General features: G+C 38.6%; 1 protein-coding gene across 4 annotated transcripts in view; it reads left to right on the plus strand.

Moving 5' to 3' along the window:
* ksr2 (kinase suppressor of ras 2) overlaps window positions 1–15,372 on the plus strand; it is a 119,573-nt gene extending 104,201 nt beyond the window's left edge. For 3 of the 4 annotated variants that reach the window (XM_074638983.1, XM_074638985.1, XM_074638982.1), the window contains one exon: window positions 926–1,201. In XM_074638983.1, the coding sequence (XP_074495084.1) occupies window positions 926–1,072 (147 nt within the window). In that variant the 3' untranslated portion in view covers window positions 1,073–1,201. Of the gene's footprint in view, window positions 1–925; window positions 1,202–15,243 lie in introns of those variants that run through there. The other variant, XM_074638984.1, reaches the window with a different exon arrangement.
* Window positions 15,373–16,243: the final 871 nt, after the last annotated feature.

A 16,243-nucleotide genomic window follows, 5' to 3' on the forward strand; every position in this document is an offset into this window, starting at 1 on the left:
GACAGAAGTTTTACACAAAGCTATGGAGGCTATTATAGTGCGCAATGGTGACAAAATATATTAGTTCATGAATGACGTTTCCTCGTCACAATTCCACGTCAGCTCACGTCAGCACGACCGTCCTTGCATAAAGTATAATTTAAGATTAAGTCTGTAGGCCTCCGTCAGGGAAAGTCATGACAACAGCACCTGTCCCCCAGGGGTGTTGGCCTTTCCTGTCTTTACAATGCACAGTGCAAAATGGTATGAGTCCTTGATTGCCTTCATCTTGCGAAACGCCTCCACCCCTCTCATCTCTCCTTGAAACACCTCCAGTTTCCGTTTGAGAACATCTGAGGGTTGCCTGCTAATTTATCATGTTTAATCTCTAATTGGCTACAAATATTTGCAGGCCATTAGCAAGCACATATTTACAAATCACACACTTTGGCTGTGATGAGTCACTTGAGTCAGTCAAGGTAAAACCCCACTCAGGACACTTTGGTTTAGCTGCTGTAGTTTTAGGCACTAAAGCTGTTTTTGTTCCGGAAGTGCGAACCGTGTTGGTGTATTAGATCTTGTTTTGTTTTTTACTGATGCCTCTTGTTGTTTGCACTGTACCCTGTTGCTGCTGTAATCCTGCAAATTCCCCCGCTGTGGGACTAAATAAAGGATTATCTTATTTTATCTTATCTTAATAACTATTTTCCAGGTGTTTCCAGAGCACCAGCATGCACCTGTCCCTTTCACCTCATTCTGTATCTTTGCCTCATATCTCTCTTTGCACAACTTCACAGTTTGAAAACTTCTGTTTTAGACTAAATAAATATCCGAGCAAAGTACATTTCGGCTCAGTAAATACAGGAACTATATTTGTACGCCATTTATTCATTCAGCAATTATGCAAAATCTAAAAGCCCCTTTTTTCCATGTATCTTTTTTCCAGGACATTCTACTTCTGTGCTGGTCGTACAAGCAGGAAGAGCGGCCCATCTTCTCCAAACTGGTAGATTTACTGGAAAAGTTGCCAAAACGGAATCGTCGCCTTTCCCACCCAGGGCACTTCTGGAAGTCAGCTGAGTATGTCAAATGAGTTAGGGACACAAAACAGCAAACAATCAGCAACTATTTAAAAAAAAACAAAAAAAACAGCCGCCATAACTCTACATAAATAACCCACCTCCTTAAAGAATGCACTGAATCCAAAAGCCAGCCCAGTGATGAAAACTGCCCGTGCTGTGTGTTTTTTCATGGAATGTTGGCATGTGTGTGTACAGATAAGTTGACTGTGCAGCTTCTCAAAGCAGTCGGGACTCATATTTTCTTTGGTTTGATTTAAACCATACTGGATATTTTTCCTTTATCTTTTTTGTCTTTTACTATTGATCCCTTCATAATATTTGATTTCTTTCCTGGATGTATCTTGCTTGTAACTTTCAACTGATCACATCATCTTGGACTTTAAAAAAAACAAAAAAAAAAACACGTTTGAGAACAAATGTAGATTTCTTTTCCCATGTCTTCTTTTTTTGTTTTGAATGAATGTAATGTCACACATTGTATATATTCATAGCATTGTCTTGCCATTCCTTATGTCTGTCAACTGTGTAGACCATTTTGTCAGTGTTACCTCATGGTCTGTCATGTGTGGATGTCTGTACAAAAGCTTTATTTAACTTTAAAAAAAATGTCCTCTTATATACACCGTACCATTTGAATGTGAAGAAGCCAGCATCCCTGTTTGTGTGGGGATGTGTTGGCACAGTTCTTTGATAGGAGAATGTTCTCTGATCAGCCTGTGCTTTGAATATTGCCTGTGAACATAAGCGAGACGTGTAAACAATAACAGCCTTTTGGGGGGGGGGAAGCCGCTGGTCAGACCAGGACTCCTTCATGTGACGCTGTTCTGTGAAATCGCTGACACTTGAAATGTATCTCGTCAACTGTTGGATAACTAATTACCCTTCAGAAATGCTATCACTGAGCCCCTCCCTCCCCCATTTCGCAGAAATAAATGTATATTATTTTACTTTAAATAGCTAATGAAAAATACAGAATATAATAGATACAAATCTAAAACTGTATAGTCAGTGCAGTAATTTTTAAGTTATTTTATTCAACCGATACATGAACTGACACGTTATCTATCTATCTAAGTAGTGTGTGAAACTGTTTTTTAAAATAGTTTGGAAACCTAAATGGATCAAAGACCTGTTGCTAATGGGCCTGGGTCTGAGGACCAGAGTTATTTGAATCCGCACAGGAAAATGATGCGACTGTTAGATGCGTAAAGGGAGAGCACATTACCTTTTAAAAGGCAACACAAAAACTCTGAGAAGTCAAAGTAAACTTTGAGTTTGTTTTTCACTTGTTAAAAGTTGTTCAGAGTCGCTTAGAAGCAGTGTTGTAGTCACTTTGAATTTAAATTCATCCTGCCTCAACTTCAATTTTTATCCCAAAAATCATTTAACTTATTTTCCTTTACATTTATGCTGTGCATTTTTGAGAATCGGTATACTCATATACTAATATATAAACATCACATTACGAGTAAAAGTTGAACATTTTTAAATATAGTACGCTAGAAAGAAGAAATGTTTGAAGATACACGCTTCCAAATCAATCTCTTCCAACCGTTGATAATTTCGATTTATTTATTAGTTTATTAGTCAATTTATCAGCTGTGCAAAGTAAATTTCATTGCATTCAAAGTCAATACAGTGCTGCATGATTTTGTTGGCCAACCCAGAAGTTAGCATCGCACTGGTTCCCTCGACAAAAAATTAATGGGATTTTTCTATTGGGTTTTTGGATTATTGCAGAAAATACGCTCTTTGGCAAAGTTTATGATACTTACATGTTTTGTTCAGCAAGATAATCTTCACAAATGAACACCACTGTTATGATTTTTGAAGCGTAAATGCAATCGCCAGAAGTAAAAAGCTAATGTCAGGATAAAAACGGATCAGTGTTCGGTGTGATGACGTTTAATCGTTTCATTTAGCCACTTGTTAGCAACCGTCTTTTTTAAGACACGTAAAAGCTTCAAAATTCACAAGTGGGATATTTACTGGCGTATTTTATATCGTAGAACATAAAAGTTAAAATCCCTTAAGCTAGTGTCAACCTCAGGCCTTATTTCAGGCATACTAGGCTAACCAAAAACCCACTGACTTTGAGACGAGGGAACCGGAAGTGCAAAAATGCTGACTCATTTCTAGGTTTTAGGACTCATTCCTACACCACTTTATTGGAAGGACAGAAGGGGATGCAATTCACTCAAGGTGGAGCTAATTTAAACAAGACTATGTAAGTTTGCAGAACAGTGATCACTGACGCTACAAGAGACAGTTATGCGATAATGGTAAAAGGGAAAATTACTACTATTACCACTCTGTTTTGACATTTAGCTAAAATGCTATGCTGTTGTAAGAGTAGCGCAACAGGAGAAGTCAGTGAACTGGCTCAGTAATGTCAGTTATACAGCAATATTTATTTAAAATTTGCTAACATTAGCCACCATAAGCTACGGTCATACCAGACCAAGTAAGACTGTAGCAATGGTGCATTTTATTGCTTATTAATTCAACTCTTAATTTGTAAGAGAAAGATTCTGTTATTTAGTTAGTCTCGCTCAAATCAATGCATTTTCAGTTTATTTTACAAGAGGAAAACATAAAGGTCTGGATGATAATAACAGTCTGAGCTGAAGTACACGAATATACTCCACACACGCAGTCATGTTTCCATCACTTTAGAGGACATTACATTGATTTACCCTAACCATAACCGCTACTTGCCTAATCCTTACCTTAACCTAAATCTAACCTTTCCCTAACCTTAAACTAAGCTTTCACCCCAAAATATAATGATTTACATGGGGACTTGCATTTACTCCCCAAAAGGAAGACGAGTCCCCACAAGGTGACTGTGTAAACAGATGTATGTCCCCACAACGACAGTAATACAAACACACACACACACAGTCTGTGCATGTTGCTTGCTATAGCTGTTTACAAATAAAGTAAGGTGAAAAAAAAGCTTTTTGTTTAGTCTGAACACACCTTCAGAGCAGAGACCCAATCCAGCAGGGGATGACAGTAGCCTATGTCATTTCCTGTCACATGGGTAATTAAAGGCAAATTTAATTGATTGTTAATTGATTATATTTATTATTCTGTAACTTGCATGTTCTGTAACTTATTTAATACTTACTACTTACCTACTTACTTAAGAATAACTTATTAATTTAACAAACACAGACTATGTTCCATCTCTGTATTAACTAGGCTACTCTTGACTACAACACTGCTGAAAAAGTGACTGTGGAGGACAAATGAATCTTAAACTTTCCTTCTTGTTTTTTTTAAATCTTGAAAGATTGTATTTACTTTTTAGAAAGAGTGAATTATTGAGTTCTTGGATTATAAAGTAAGTAACTTAAATCTGGCTGAACTTTCCCTTTAACATATCAGAAAAGACATATCAGGATGCTGAAGACCACCCCAGGCCATTTTTCTACTTCACACTGTATATCACAATATATTTTAAAGGAACATTTTAAAGATATCGTAGTCATATCATCATGAATTGGAAGCTGTGGCGTCATTCGAGCTGTATACTGCTTTTGATTCTCTCTAGCCATGTGGAATAGATAGAGACAATCCAATCATGTTAAATAGCCATTTTCCACCTCATTATATACACATCTGCCAGTGTTGGAAAATGCATACAAACAATCTGCTGCTGTTTTTTGGAGTCTGTCTGTCTATTTTGGAATTGCTGGGATTCAAATATTGTAAGTGGATCATTTATATTTGTACTGTTTACAACTTTCAAGTGCATGAGATGGACTATCAAAGATTGATTCTTGTTATGAAAAAAAATAATCCTTCTACACTATATATAAAAAGTTATGTGAGCATTTTTCTGATGAACTGTCCATCGAGCAGTTTGATCTCAATACCTAATGGAGTTTTACGTCAGGCTTTGCAGAACTTTTCAACAGCTTTGTTTGAGAGAATGATTGTTTCACAATATTTATAGATTATATAAATGATTAGACTAGCATTTAAATAAAAAAAAAAGGAAGAGTTGCGACCTGTGCACATGCTAGAGTTGACAACAACCTGACTGGACAACAATCAAAGATCTAACATTAGTGCCAAGTGTACATAACAGATTGTAGACTATGTTTTATCGTCACTTGCCGTAATATCAATATTCCTTGTGAATTTTTTGACTTCTTTCTTTTTGAATGTACAAATTGTGTTGTGTTTTTTTGTTGTTTCTGTTTTCTGTTCATTTAAATTTTGTTTTCCTCCATTTTCCTTCTAATTGCATAAGCATTGATGCTGTGTTGTTTCTTTTCCTTGATTCCGTCCTTGTATTGTAGATGATAGCTCCAAAAAGCTTGTATTTAATGATGCCTTATGGTCCATGGCTTAGTGATGAGTAGATTTTTGATCACAAGCTCTTTTATTTGCACTCATCCTTTACAAAGTGTATGACAATAAAAAGCTGTTTTCATTTTGGACGTTTTCCGTTTCTTTTATGTCATCTTTTATCTTGGTCAACCCTTATCCATATTTTACTTTGGTTGAAATTTTCACCACGTCTTTAAAGAGCAAATGTCGTGTTAAGTCAGTGTTCACTACCTAATTAATTGTTCCAAGCATTATGTGATCTCTGTTCTGATTTTAAAAAGACCAACTTTTAATACTTGAACTCAAGTTCTGAATACTTAAAGTGATCCTCCAACAACCTCCACCCGTAGGCTTGAAAGCCGGTTATTAAAATGATAGAGAACAATGGCTGAAGTCAGAGTAAATTCACATAAGTTACAATGTTTTCCAGTGGTTTTAATGGCGGGCTACATTACTAATAGAAAAAAATTCCATAGAAACTTGTTAAAGGAAGAATTTGAAGTTAAAGTGTGTTACTGGAGGATACCACTAGAGGGCACACCAGAGAAATCAGACTTTACAGAACTTACGGATTTGCGTTATGTAAACAATAAACACGGTGACACTCAAGAAGGTTAATAATTATGACATTACACTTTGCTTTTTGTACAGATAAAAAAAACAACGTGTTCATTTGTGAACTTCAGAGGTGCTGGTAGGCAGATTTCGTTGCCAGGCTAACTGTTTCCCCTTGTCTTTATGCTAAGCTAAGCTAACTGTCTGCTGACTGTAGCCTCATATTTTCCAGACAGATATGAGAGTGATATCAATATTCTCATCTAACTCTCAGCAAGAAAGCAAATAAGCATATTTCCCAAAATGTTGAAGCGTTCTTTTAAACTATTTTTGGAGCAAAATCCTCTCCTGTCAGTCCACAGACGCTGTATTGTATATTCTGGCTAAAAATACTGCTTCCACTTGTTGCTTGTGCAGTGAACATAGCAAGCAGTCACTCTGCAGTTCTCTTTGAATGAAGACAAGTGACCTTTCAGTGACCCAATAAGGCTAATATACTTTTTATTTGCTGAGAAATATTCAGCTGTCCTCACCAGGAGAAAACTGAGCATACACTGTGGTAAAGAAATCCTCTAGTAGTAGGAAGCAGAAAATCAGAGATTGGTTTAAACAAAAAAACCTTGTGATGAGACTAACTAATCCTCAATGAGCTCCACTAATCAAACTGCAATTAGAGATGCCTTTTATTTGAAGTTAACTGGTTTATTTATTTCTACTCTTCCTTTGAGAGTTTCTGTTTCCATGACATCCATGAACTGAGCTTAGCTGGGTTCATCATTCAGAAGAGCTTCAACTTGCAGGCATTAACATTACAAAGAGTTCATCTTACTGAAAGCAGGAAAAATACAAGTACAATTCCCCTGAAACCAAATTATCCCTTAAAGTAATGCACAGTAAATGTATTTACCTTTGTTAGAGATAAACAGTCTGATAGAGCTTGTTGCCTCTGCCTTTGGCGTCTACTGAGGCTTGTAACTGATTCCTTTTTTTATAATACATAAATAAATAAATAGCAAAAGTAATATGGAATTTAAAGTTAATATTTTTAAAATTATGTATTTCAACAGAACGGAACCAACAGAAATATAATATAATATCATCGGCATGCAAAATTTTGTGACAATACTATTTTGCCTTTTGCTTCTTTGGTTAAGAGGGTTTGGACTTTGGGTTTGGATTGGGAGAGGTGATCAATCCAACACATAGTACAGCTAGGAAAAGAGACCCCATTTTCACCAGGCATTAATATGGGATATGTATCTGGGTATCCTGTTGTAAATAATGAAATTGCATGTTATTGCAAGGTGTAAATGCACGCGAAACGCATTGCAATCAGAAGGGAATCTGTTTGGCCAGACCACATTGTGATCGGATCTCAGTCAGGTGTAAACCTTATCTGTCCAGTGTGACCACATACTTAAACTAGAGGGGCACTTGGAGAGCGCAGACCTCCGCCAAGGGGACATATCATGCTCATTTCCAGGTCCATACTTATATTTTGGGTTTCTACTAGGACATGTTTACATGTTTTAATGTTCAAAAACACATTATTTTTCTCATACTCATACCTTTATTCACCCTCTGTCTGAAACGCTCCATTTTAGCGCCGGCCTCTTTAAGCCCCTCTCCTGAAAAAGCCCAGTCTGCTCTGATTAGCTTGCGAGAAAAATATGGTGCAGCTTTGCAAAGGTAGTTCTCAAGTTGTGGGTGATATATTCTAATGAGCCTGCATGTGTCATAGAAAGGGGAGCCAAATCTGAATGACTTGAATCACATGTTTTCTGATCTAGACAACCCACAAAAAACTCCCCAGACCCAAATTAATGTGTACAAGCACTGAAAAAGTGATTTATGCTACACCCTTCCGCCAAGTTCCATGAAAATCTGGGAAGTACTTTTTCCGTAATCCTACTGACAAACAAACCAACAAACCGAACCCGAAAACATAAACTCCTTGGTGGAGGTAATACATCTGCCAAGGCCAGCAAGTTGAAACGTCAGCTAACTCCTTCTCTTACTGCTAACTTAAAGGAGCCCGGCAAAAGCTGGAAGTAGTAGCAATAGCTACCAAATCTTACCTCACAAAAAGTGACTTTGTGTATCACAATCAGGGGGCAACCTCCGGGTCTGAAGTGCCTTAAAATTGCATTCTTTCTAATAGCCAGCAGGGGGCGACTCCTCTTTTTTGCAACTTTATAGCTACTTCTACTTGTAGCTTTTGCTGGCTTTTCTTAAAGGATATGTTCACAGTTTTTCAAGTCTGTTTTAAGTCTGTTTGGATTTAACATCAGTGAAGCCGTTCAAACAGAACAAATCCCAAAGATCTGGTGTGATTCTGTCCGTCATTTGTCTCGACTCCTCTGTGAACGAGCTGGCATACTGACAACAGTGTGCATGCCTGTGTGTGTATTTGTATAGCGTACAATGTCAGACCTGTGAGTCACTGGTTGAAGAGAGAAAGTGAGTTAGTGAGGGCATGGAGCGGGAAAATGGAAAGATAAATAAATAGATGGATAGATGAGAGCTCTGCCCGTCTGCACAGCCAATCCTCCTCCTTTTTCTTCTCCACCTACACCTCCACCTCTGAAGTCCAGCCTCGGCCACTGAAGCGTAAAAAATCCACATCACCCAATCTCAGCGAGGCTGAAGGCTATCCGAGCATGAATGTTTGGTTTCTGTCAAGTTTCTTAAAAGTGTTAAAACCTGATAAGGCTCAGTGCATTTCTTGTAACAGCAAAGACTCAAAGAACAAAAATAAAACAATTCAAGAAACAATTAAAACAGAGAATACATCTACAGGGGGACTTTATAAAGTTTAATACAACTAATTTGAGTCATGAAATAATGATAAATAAAATACAATGAAATAAAAATAAAAATTAGACGTCATGTTCCTAAAAAATAAAATCACGATTGTAGCTCCCTTATACGTATAAACCAAGGGATCAAAAGATCTGTTGGCTCCGCAGTGTCACAAACTGACACTCAGGCTTATTCACAAACTGTGCTGAGATAATTCAGCTCTCAGTATTTATAGTTATAGCTGTAATTACAGGTGAAAATAAAATAAAAGAAGGACATTTAAATAGAAAGCTGAACGCAAGGCCAAAGAAATTTATTGATGGAGATCACATACAGAAAAATAAATCCTCCACAAAGCAAACTATGTAATAAATCATTCAGAATATATTTCTTTATGTTCGTTCTGATGTTTGCACATGACCTTTTAGTTGAAACCTTTTTTTATCTCTTCGTGATATTTTGTTCATTGTCACCATTTTTCATTTAATCCATTTTTAAATTGTTGTTCTGTCTGACCAGAAAGGAAATATAAAAGCAACTTAATTTCTGAATGCTGTTTGTATTATATGAGGCAGAAGACCAACTAACAGTTTTTATATCATTCAGTAGCTTCCCAGTGGTATTTCTTATGTAATCAAATCCAAACTTTCAAATTTTGGTCGAGGTATGTATGTTTTAGCGTCAAAATGCTATTTTCCTTCTAAAAACGTTTTTCCAACATTACCCGACGTAGATTTCTGCATGACACACCGGATCCAAAAGTCACACAATAACACAAACAAACTAACCGATCAATGCAGCGGTAGACCAGCAGCTGGAACTTAAAATTACTGTTTTTGTGAGTGGAGTCTTGTGGCTTTGAAGACCGCGATATAACCGCTTTAGTTGTCTGTCGGAAAGTGCTGTCTGATGGCGAGGTAAAGCGGTGAACATACAGTATTCTGAATATAGGTACACTTAAACTGATAGTGATTTTTTTTAGTGGCTAAAATATGTTTTGCTGTTGCTGCCTCTTGAGAAGTAGGGTCTTACCTCGCCGTCAGACCACCCTTTACGACGGAAAAGCCGTTAAATCGGTCTCTTCAAAGCCACCAGACTCCATTAATAAAAAACTTAATTTTACCTTGCAAAACACGACAGTATACGTACAACTCTACTTAAAAAAATCTAAACTAACCCTTTCAGTTATTTCCAAACTTTCCACAGCTAGCGTTGACTCAGTTAGTGCTAGCGTTCACATTATTCATAACCTTATTGATTATCTTACTTTGATTACCTACATCACCGCTTTTTGCTTACGGCTGAGAGGGCGTTTCCATTTGAGAAGAGCGCAGACTGACCCGCCCTTTAATTATTAATTTCAGTCAAATGTTTCAGTTTATTTGATACATTATTAATTAAGGGGTATAAATGTTTGTTTGTTTTATGGGTTGATAGGATTTTTTGTTGTTGCTCTGCCTTGGATGTTGTGGTAGATCTGCAGCTCAATCAAGCAGAGTGTAAACAGGTTTGCCTCATTATGTCCTCTTAGCAGGGCATGGCTGGGCTCTGTTAAGATGTAGGAAGATAGGTAATGTAGTTCTGCAGTAAATTACAGTCTGTTATATTTGGTGTGCTCATTGGCATGTAATGAGTGCCCATAGATGAATTGTGATGTCAGCAGTACATTAGGAACTTTGTATTAATGGTAATTTTATTATTTTGTATGATTTGGATGCCTGATCTAATTTGCTCCCTCTGTGCTACCTGGGCAGGTGGTACGTTCCACTTAGGTGAGGCTGAGAAGATAAAATGCTGTTCATTGGAGTAAGAGATAGAGAAGAGGTAGCAGCTTGATGTGAGACTGCAGCTTTCTTTTGTTTGGTGTTCTTTGCCTTCAGTTTCATTTTGTTTTATTGAGATTCATAGGTTTCATTTTTGCCACCTCTTTTTATTCACAACTCCTACTTATTAACCTGGTTCTTCCCTTTTTAAAGTTTTCCGGTGCCACAAACCACCTCATGTGCCATTTATATGGCGTGGCGGCACTACATGGTGCTTAAGCTAAAAACTCTTCCCATAGACTCTACATTGAGATGACATCACATGCAAAAAAAAGATTTCCATTCAGAAGATCCTGTCAACAGTTAAAGATAAAGTCTATGACGGAGACTGTATAACTTTACCAGAGATGTGCTCAGACGTTTCTTGGAAATAAGTCATTCGGCATGAAAAAAGCATAAAAAAATGACTAGTCGACTAAAGAAATCTGAGTCGACTGAGACCAAAAAGAGTAGTAGACCAATCGACTAAGAGGGGGCAGCCCTAGTGTGAACACACTACATACTCAATTTTATGTTATACTTAGTATGAGTTAGTTTGTTACTATGTCATTTCGAACACAGCGACAGCCTTGTTTTGATAATGATAGATATTGGTGAACATGGGGCTGCAGGATTTTTTTGTTGCAGTATTGTGTTTGGCCACTGGGGCAAAATGGCAGCAAGCTCTCCTAATAGAGAGGCAAAGTCCCGCCCCTTCCGGTGGACCCCATGGGACCTTATTCCCGAAATAATATGTATGGTAGTCAACAGCGAGAAACAAATATTTTTTTGATCCTGTTTGTATTGCTCCATGAATCTGTCAATTTAAAACATATTTTGCAAGTCAAGAAAGTCACAGTTTGTCGTAGTATCATTTAGTTTGGTGTGAAACCACTCAAAGAACTACATCTCTCGTCTCTCACAATATATGTCACCATCACTAGCTAGCTAGCTAACGGCTTTGTTCTTTGCACAAATGAAACATTATCTTGCCTGATGTGTTTTATCCGGCGACTCCTGTGAGTGCATCCCAGTATGAAACACACAGACATCGTAGCTTCAGAGAGAAAGAGACATCACTTACGTGACTTTTGGGTGTGTGTAGTCTTTCTTAGAGATGTTCCAATACCATTTTTTTCTTTCCTGATATCAATTCCGATACCTGAACTTGTGGTATTGATTGATACTACTGAACATGTATGGATCCGATATGATTACTATCTTTGTTGTATGGCCTGGGTCAGGTTAAACCCTTTGTCATACATGAACAAATACATACAGAGTATGAATGTATGAATGAATATTCACACACGCATTTCAGATACTGGTATTGGAACACCTATTTTTGATTACGTATGTGCACAGACTTTCTCGACTTGCAAAATTCGGTTTCAAATTGACAAACATCATATGTGTGATTCATGGCGCAATTCAAACAGCATCTAAAAATGATTTTTTTGTCTCTCGCCGTTGACTACCGTACATATTCTTTCCCAAATAAGGTCCCATGATGGATGATACATCCATTAGTGTCACGCTCTTGTTGCTCTCTCCACCTACATGTCCTGAAACAAATCACAAATGTGTTCTTCTGTAGCTTTTTAATGAGTTATTCTGGGAACTGTAGGAAATCACTGTGACGTAGAGGTATAGGCAAGACACCTAAACAAATTTAATCATAACAGCACATCAGTGAATAACTCCTGGTGTGCATCTAACATCGCACATGGAAGACATAACAATATCAGAGGAGTTTCTCCTTCCTCTAGGACCTTGATGTGATTAATGAGGCAAATTAGATCAAGTCAGTGTTCACCTTCACAAACACACGCTGTATATGTCTTTGAAAATAGCCAATTTAGAGCAGCAGATTAGCTCTGCCACATAGCCTCTAAGGACTGTGGGGTTCTCTTTATTCGTTTAAAGACACCCACGTGGCTTATTATGCTGGAGATGTATTTCATTAGAGCAGGGGTTTGGAAGACAGACAGAGAGAGCGAGAGAGAGCATAAGCACTACAAAGTGTGCCATATAAGGGGGATGTCCTAAAGGTTCAGCTTTACTGAGCCCAAAGCCGAGCCAGTAAGGAGACGCTTGTTAAGCCTCGAGGCTAAGAAACATGCTGGCAACACCTGTATGTACATCGCAATAAATCCCACGCAGCTGTTGGCCTGATTCAGTGAGCAAATGAATTTAATGCCAGAAATACTCTCTTGCTATCAAATCAGGTGGAAATGTCTTACTGACTAAATAATTACAACCAGTGAGGCGGCCTGTCTGACGTATTAAAGTTTTTGGCGGTCAAACTGTGGTGATTTCGCATCATGCTCAAGAGCCGGAGAGTGGTTGACTGTCTGACAACCACTTGGCAAACCCACACTGGTTTAAACTGTACGTCCCAAAAATAAATCTTACATAATGCGAGAGAATGGAGGATGTGACCCTGTCTTCCCCTCCAGCGGGCCCTATGCTGGCCCATCTGGCAGATAATGTGCAACGACAGTGCCGCTCAGACTCGCTGAGATCCATCATGGTTTTCCCGGATGCCAAGAATCCGGTCTGCACAGTATGTGACGGTAGACATTTTATAGAGAGTCTATAGATCTTGAATTTTTCAGATTTTTGGAAATGATGACAAAAGTCGTGTGTGCAATTGAGTTTTTTTTTATGGTGTGTGGACATCATTAGCGAGTTAGTGCTGAAGGCCTCTGTGTTCTGATATGTTCAGACAACTGTTCACATAGAAAAAAACATTCTTGGTTTTAATTTATGAAGAGTTTAAAGGAACAGTTTGAGAAATATGTTGATTTGCTTTCTTGCTGAGAATCAGACGAGAAGATGAGCAGATGGTTCGCACAGTTTGGAGACTGGAAACAGTTCATCTGGCTCTGTTCAGAGGTATCAAATCTGCCTACCAGCACCTCTAAAACTCACTAGTTAACACGTTACACCTTGTGTGTCTTTTCATCACTACGAGGTTGACAGGCAACCAGTGGAAACTCCAGGAAGTTACTGCACCTGGCAGCTTTGACTGACAGAGATGGCAATATAAGCAAACAACCCCCCAACTGTGATCAGATTTTGATTCAAATGTTGCTAAATTGTGATTGTTCACAATGACATCATGTTTTCCCACAAAACAAAAACAAAAAAAAAATACGATTATATTACGATTGTATATGCCCTGTGATTAAAAATTGAATGGGTTCTTCCTTGGCCCATGCTGCACCCTTCCACCAAGTTTTATGAAAATTAGGCCAGCAGTTTTTCAGTAATCCTGCCGACAACCCAAAACCAAACCGAGATCATGACCTCCTTGGCGGAGGTAACTATGACAGCAAATGTTGAAGGATTGCATTGTTCATAGAAAGAAGTTGATTGAGAAAATATTGTTTTCTTTTTAAAGGCTTTCATGTGGTTTTACAGTAGAATACGTTTTTTTAACTCTAGCCGTGTTTCCATTCAATTGTCGAAAAGCAAATTTTAAGCAAACTTCTGAAATGTCGCAAAAAAGAAATGTGAATTAGGTGCATTTCCATCAACTGGATTTGAGTGAATAAACAACACGTTCTCATCCCAACTCGTCACATACCGCCACTTTGTCACACCCCTTGACATCACGCCATTTTCGGCATCAAAACCACTAAAGTTAGGTTTAGGAAAGAACTACATGGTTGGGCTTAAAACTACTATGTTTGTACGGTGAAAATGTCTCTGAATGTTGTAAACGGGACAAGAATGAACAGCTGATTGTAACGTGATGCACGGGACACGAACAGCGGTTTCCTGGATGAAAGCCTTGTGTTTGTTGGACCCATCCACCTCCCCTCCCACCTGCCTTTCTTGGAGCGTTTACTGTTGCTTCAAATGGGTTTACATTATAGTTAATGGAACGCCCGGTGCGTTTCATACCGACGCTCAAGGTTGCCTTGTGCGGAGGTACCGAACGCTGATGACCGTGACAAAGCCTCGGTACTTGACACCCAGGGAATGAGAATGGGCTGGAGTAAACTAGGCTGCGTAGTTTTGTCAGAGGTTGCGAGTATAGGCTGCGTTTTACACATGGCTATAACTAGCCTGTAAACAGAGTAGAAGAAGTGAAACTTGAGCGAGGTCTTCGGGAATTTGTTTCAATTGGGCAAGTTTTAATTGTTCTTTCAGCTATTGGCCATGTTTCATGCTGTTCGGAGACAAAGACAATATAAATATATATCCGGGAAGATGCAGACAGTGCTAACAGCTGATCAGTCATGTGACTTAAATGTTCGCTACGTCAGAACGTATTCGTCTAAGGCATTTCCTTATCCAATTTAGCGCATCAACTCTTTTTCGAGAAAGGCAAAAACCAAGCGAGTGGAAACACGGCTAATGAGATGCTGCGACAGGTTACAAAAACAAATACGTTTTTGCAATTCAGCATGACAGTTTCAAAACATTTTCCACTCACAGTGCAGAACATATTAATGCATTAATTTCCAAACTTTTCTCTTCACTGCTGTTGTTGTTGTTGTTATTCTTGGATTGGCAAAATTTAAAAGAACACCTGAAATACAATATTCAGGATGTGCATTGTTTGAACGTAGCCTGTAAACAGTGTGGTTTCCTGCAGTGCTGTGTGTTAAGACGGCTTCCGATTTAATGTTGTTTCTGTTTTCCTTCCCTCCCCCTTCCTGCTCCAGGCTGTAACGGAGGCATCGATGGGACTGTGTCTTTGCGTGAAGCTCGTCCTCAGCTCTGCTCACATCTGCTCCACCGCCCGCCCGCCCGCCCCACCACCCACCCACCCTCTCTTGCCCCACCCTGCTTCCACAACCTCCACCTTTCCTGCTCTTCCTTCTCGCTCCAGCTCTGACACATACATGTTTCCCCCTAATCTGCCTGATTGGACCCTTTAGCGGTCAGTATTGGCCCACTTTGCCAGAGTGGGTGACAAAACACGCCGCAGACTTTCAAACAGAGAGGCCTTTCTCCGCTCTATGCCTGAAGCCCTTCCCCAAAACGACACCCTTGTCTTTCCGTTGAGGAACTTCAACATGCATACAGCACCATTCATGCCATGCTGCAAGTCATTTTAAGCTGCAAATGTGTTTTTTAATACCATGATTGTGCAACATATCATTCTCCGCTTTTTTAGGGAGCCCCAGAGAGACATTTTCACCACAGCCACAAAACTGTTAATGACAACATCTGGAGTGTGCAAATTATGCAAGAGTCATTTTGAAGTCAGTCATTTTGGTCGCCATCCTTTTGAAGACCTTATATCTCCACAATGTTGACTTGTGATGATTTAAGCAAAATCCTTGTTTTAGGTACTGTCACAATGCATTTGGAATATTGACATGATCCACAATTGTATATCTTGAGGGGTTTTATTGGCCTGAGAAGTAGGAAACTTTTTTTTTTCAGCACTGAAAGTAACATTTTACCTTTTTTAGTTTACCCGAAAACTTTAAAATCACCAAATATGGAGATTCATAGTTTGCATCGGACAGCAAAGCGTGGCCACTATGCTTCGAAATGTGTATTTCTGCATTTTCTTCTTTCTTTCTTTCCTTTTTTTACTGTGCCTGTAACCAAAAACAGTCTCACACCACAACATGTAACCCTGTCGCCTGGAAATTATGATAATATACTACTAATTTTAACAGCAGTCTAAGTACGTAACGAGGCATACTGAGC

The sequence above is a fragment of the Sebastes fasciatus genome, chromosome 6, assembly GCF_043250625.1.
Source record: "Sebastes fasciatus isolate fSebFas1 chromosome 6, fSebFas1.pri, whole genome shotgun sequence".
Lineage (NCBI taxonomy): Eukaryota > Metazoa > Chordata > Actinopteri > Perciformes > Sebastidae > Sebastes > Sebastes fasciatus.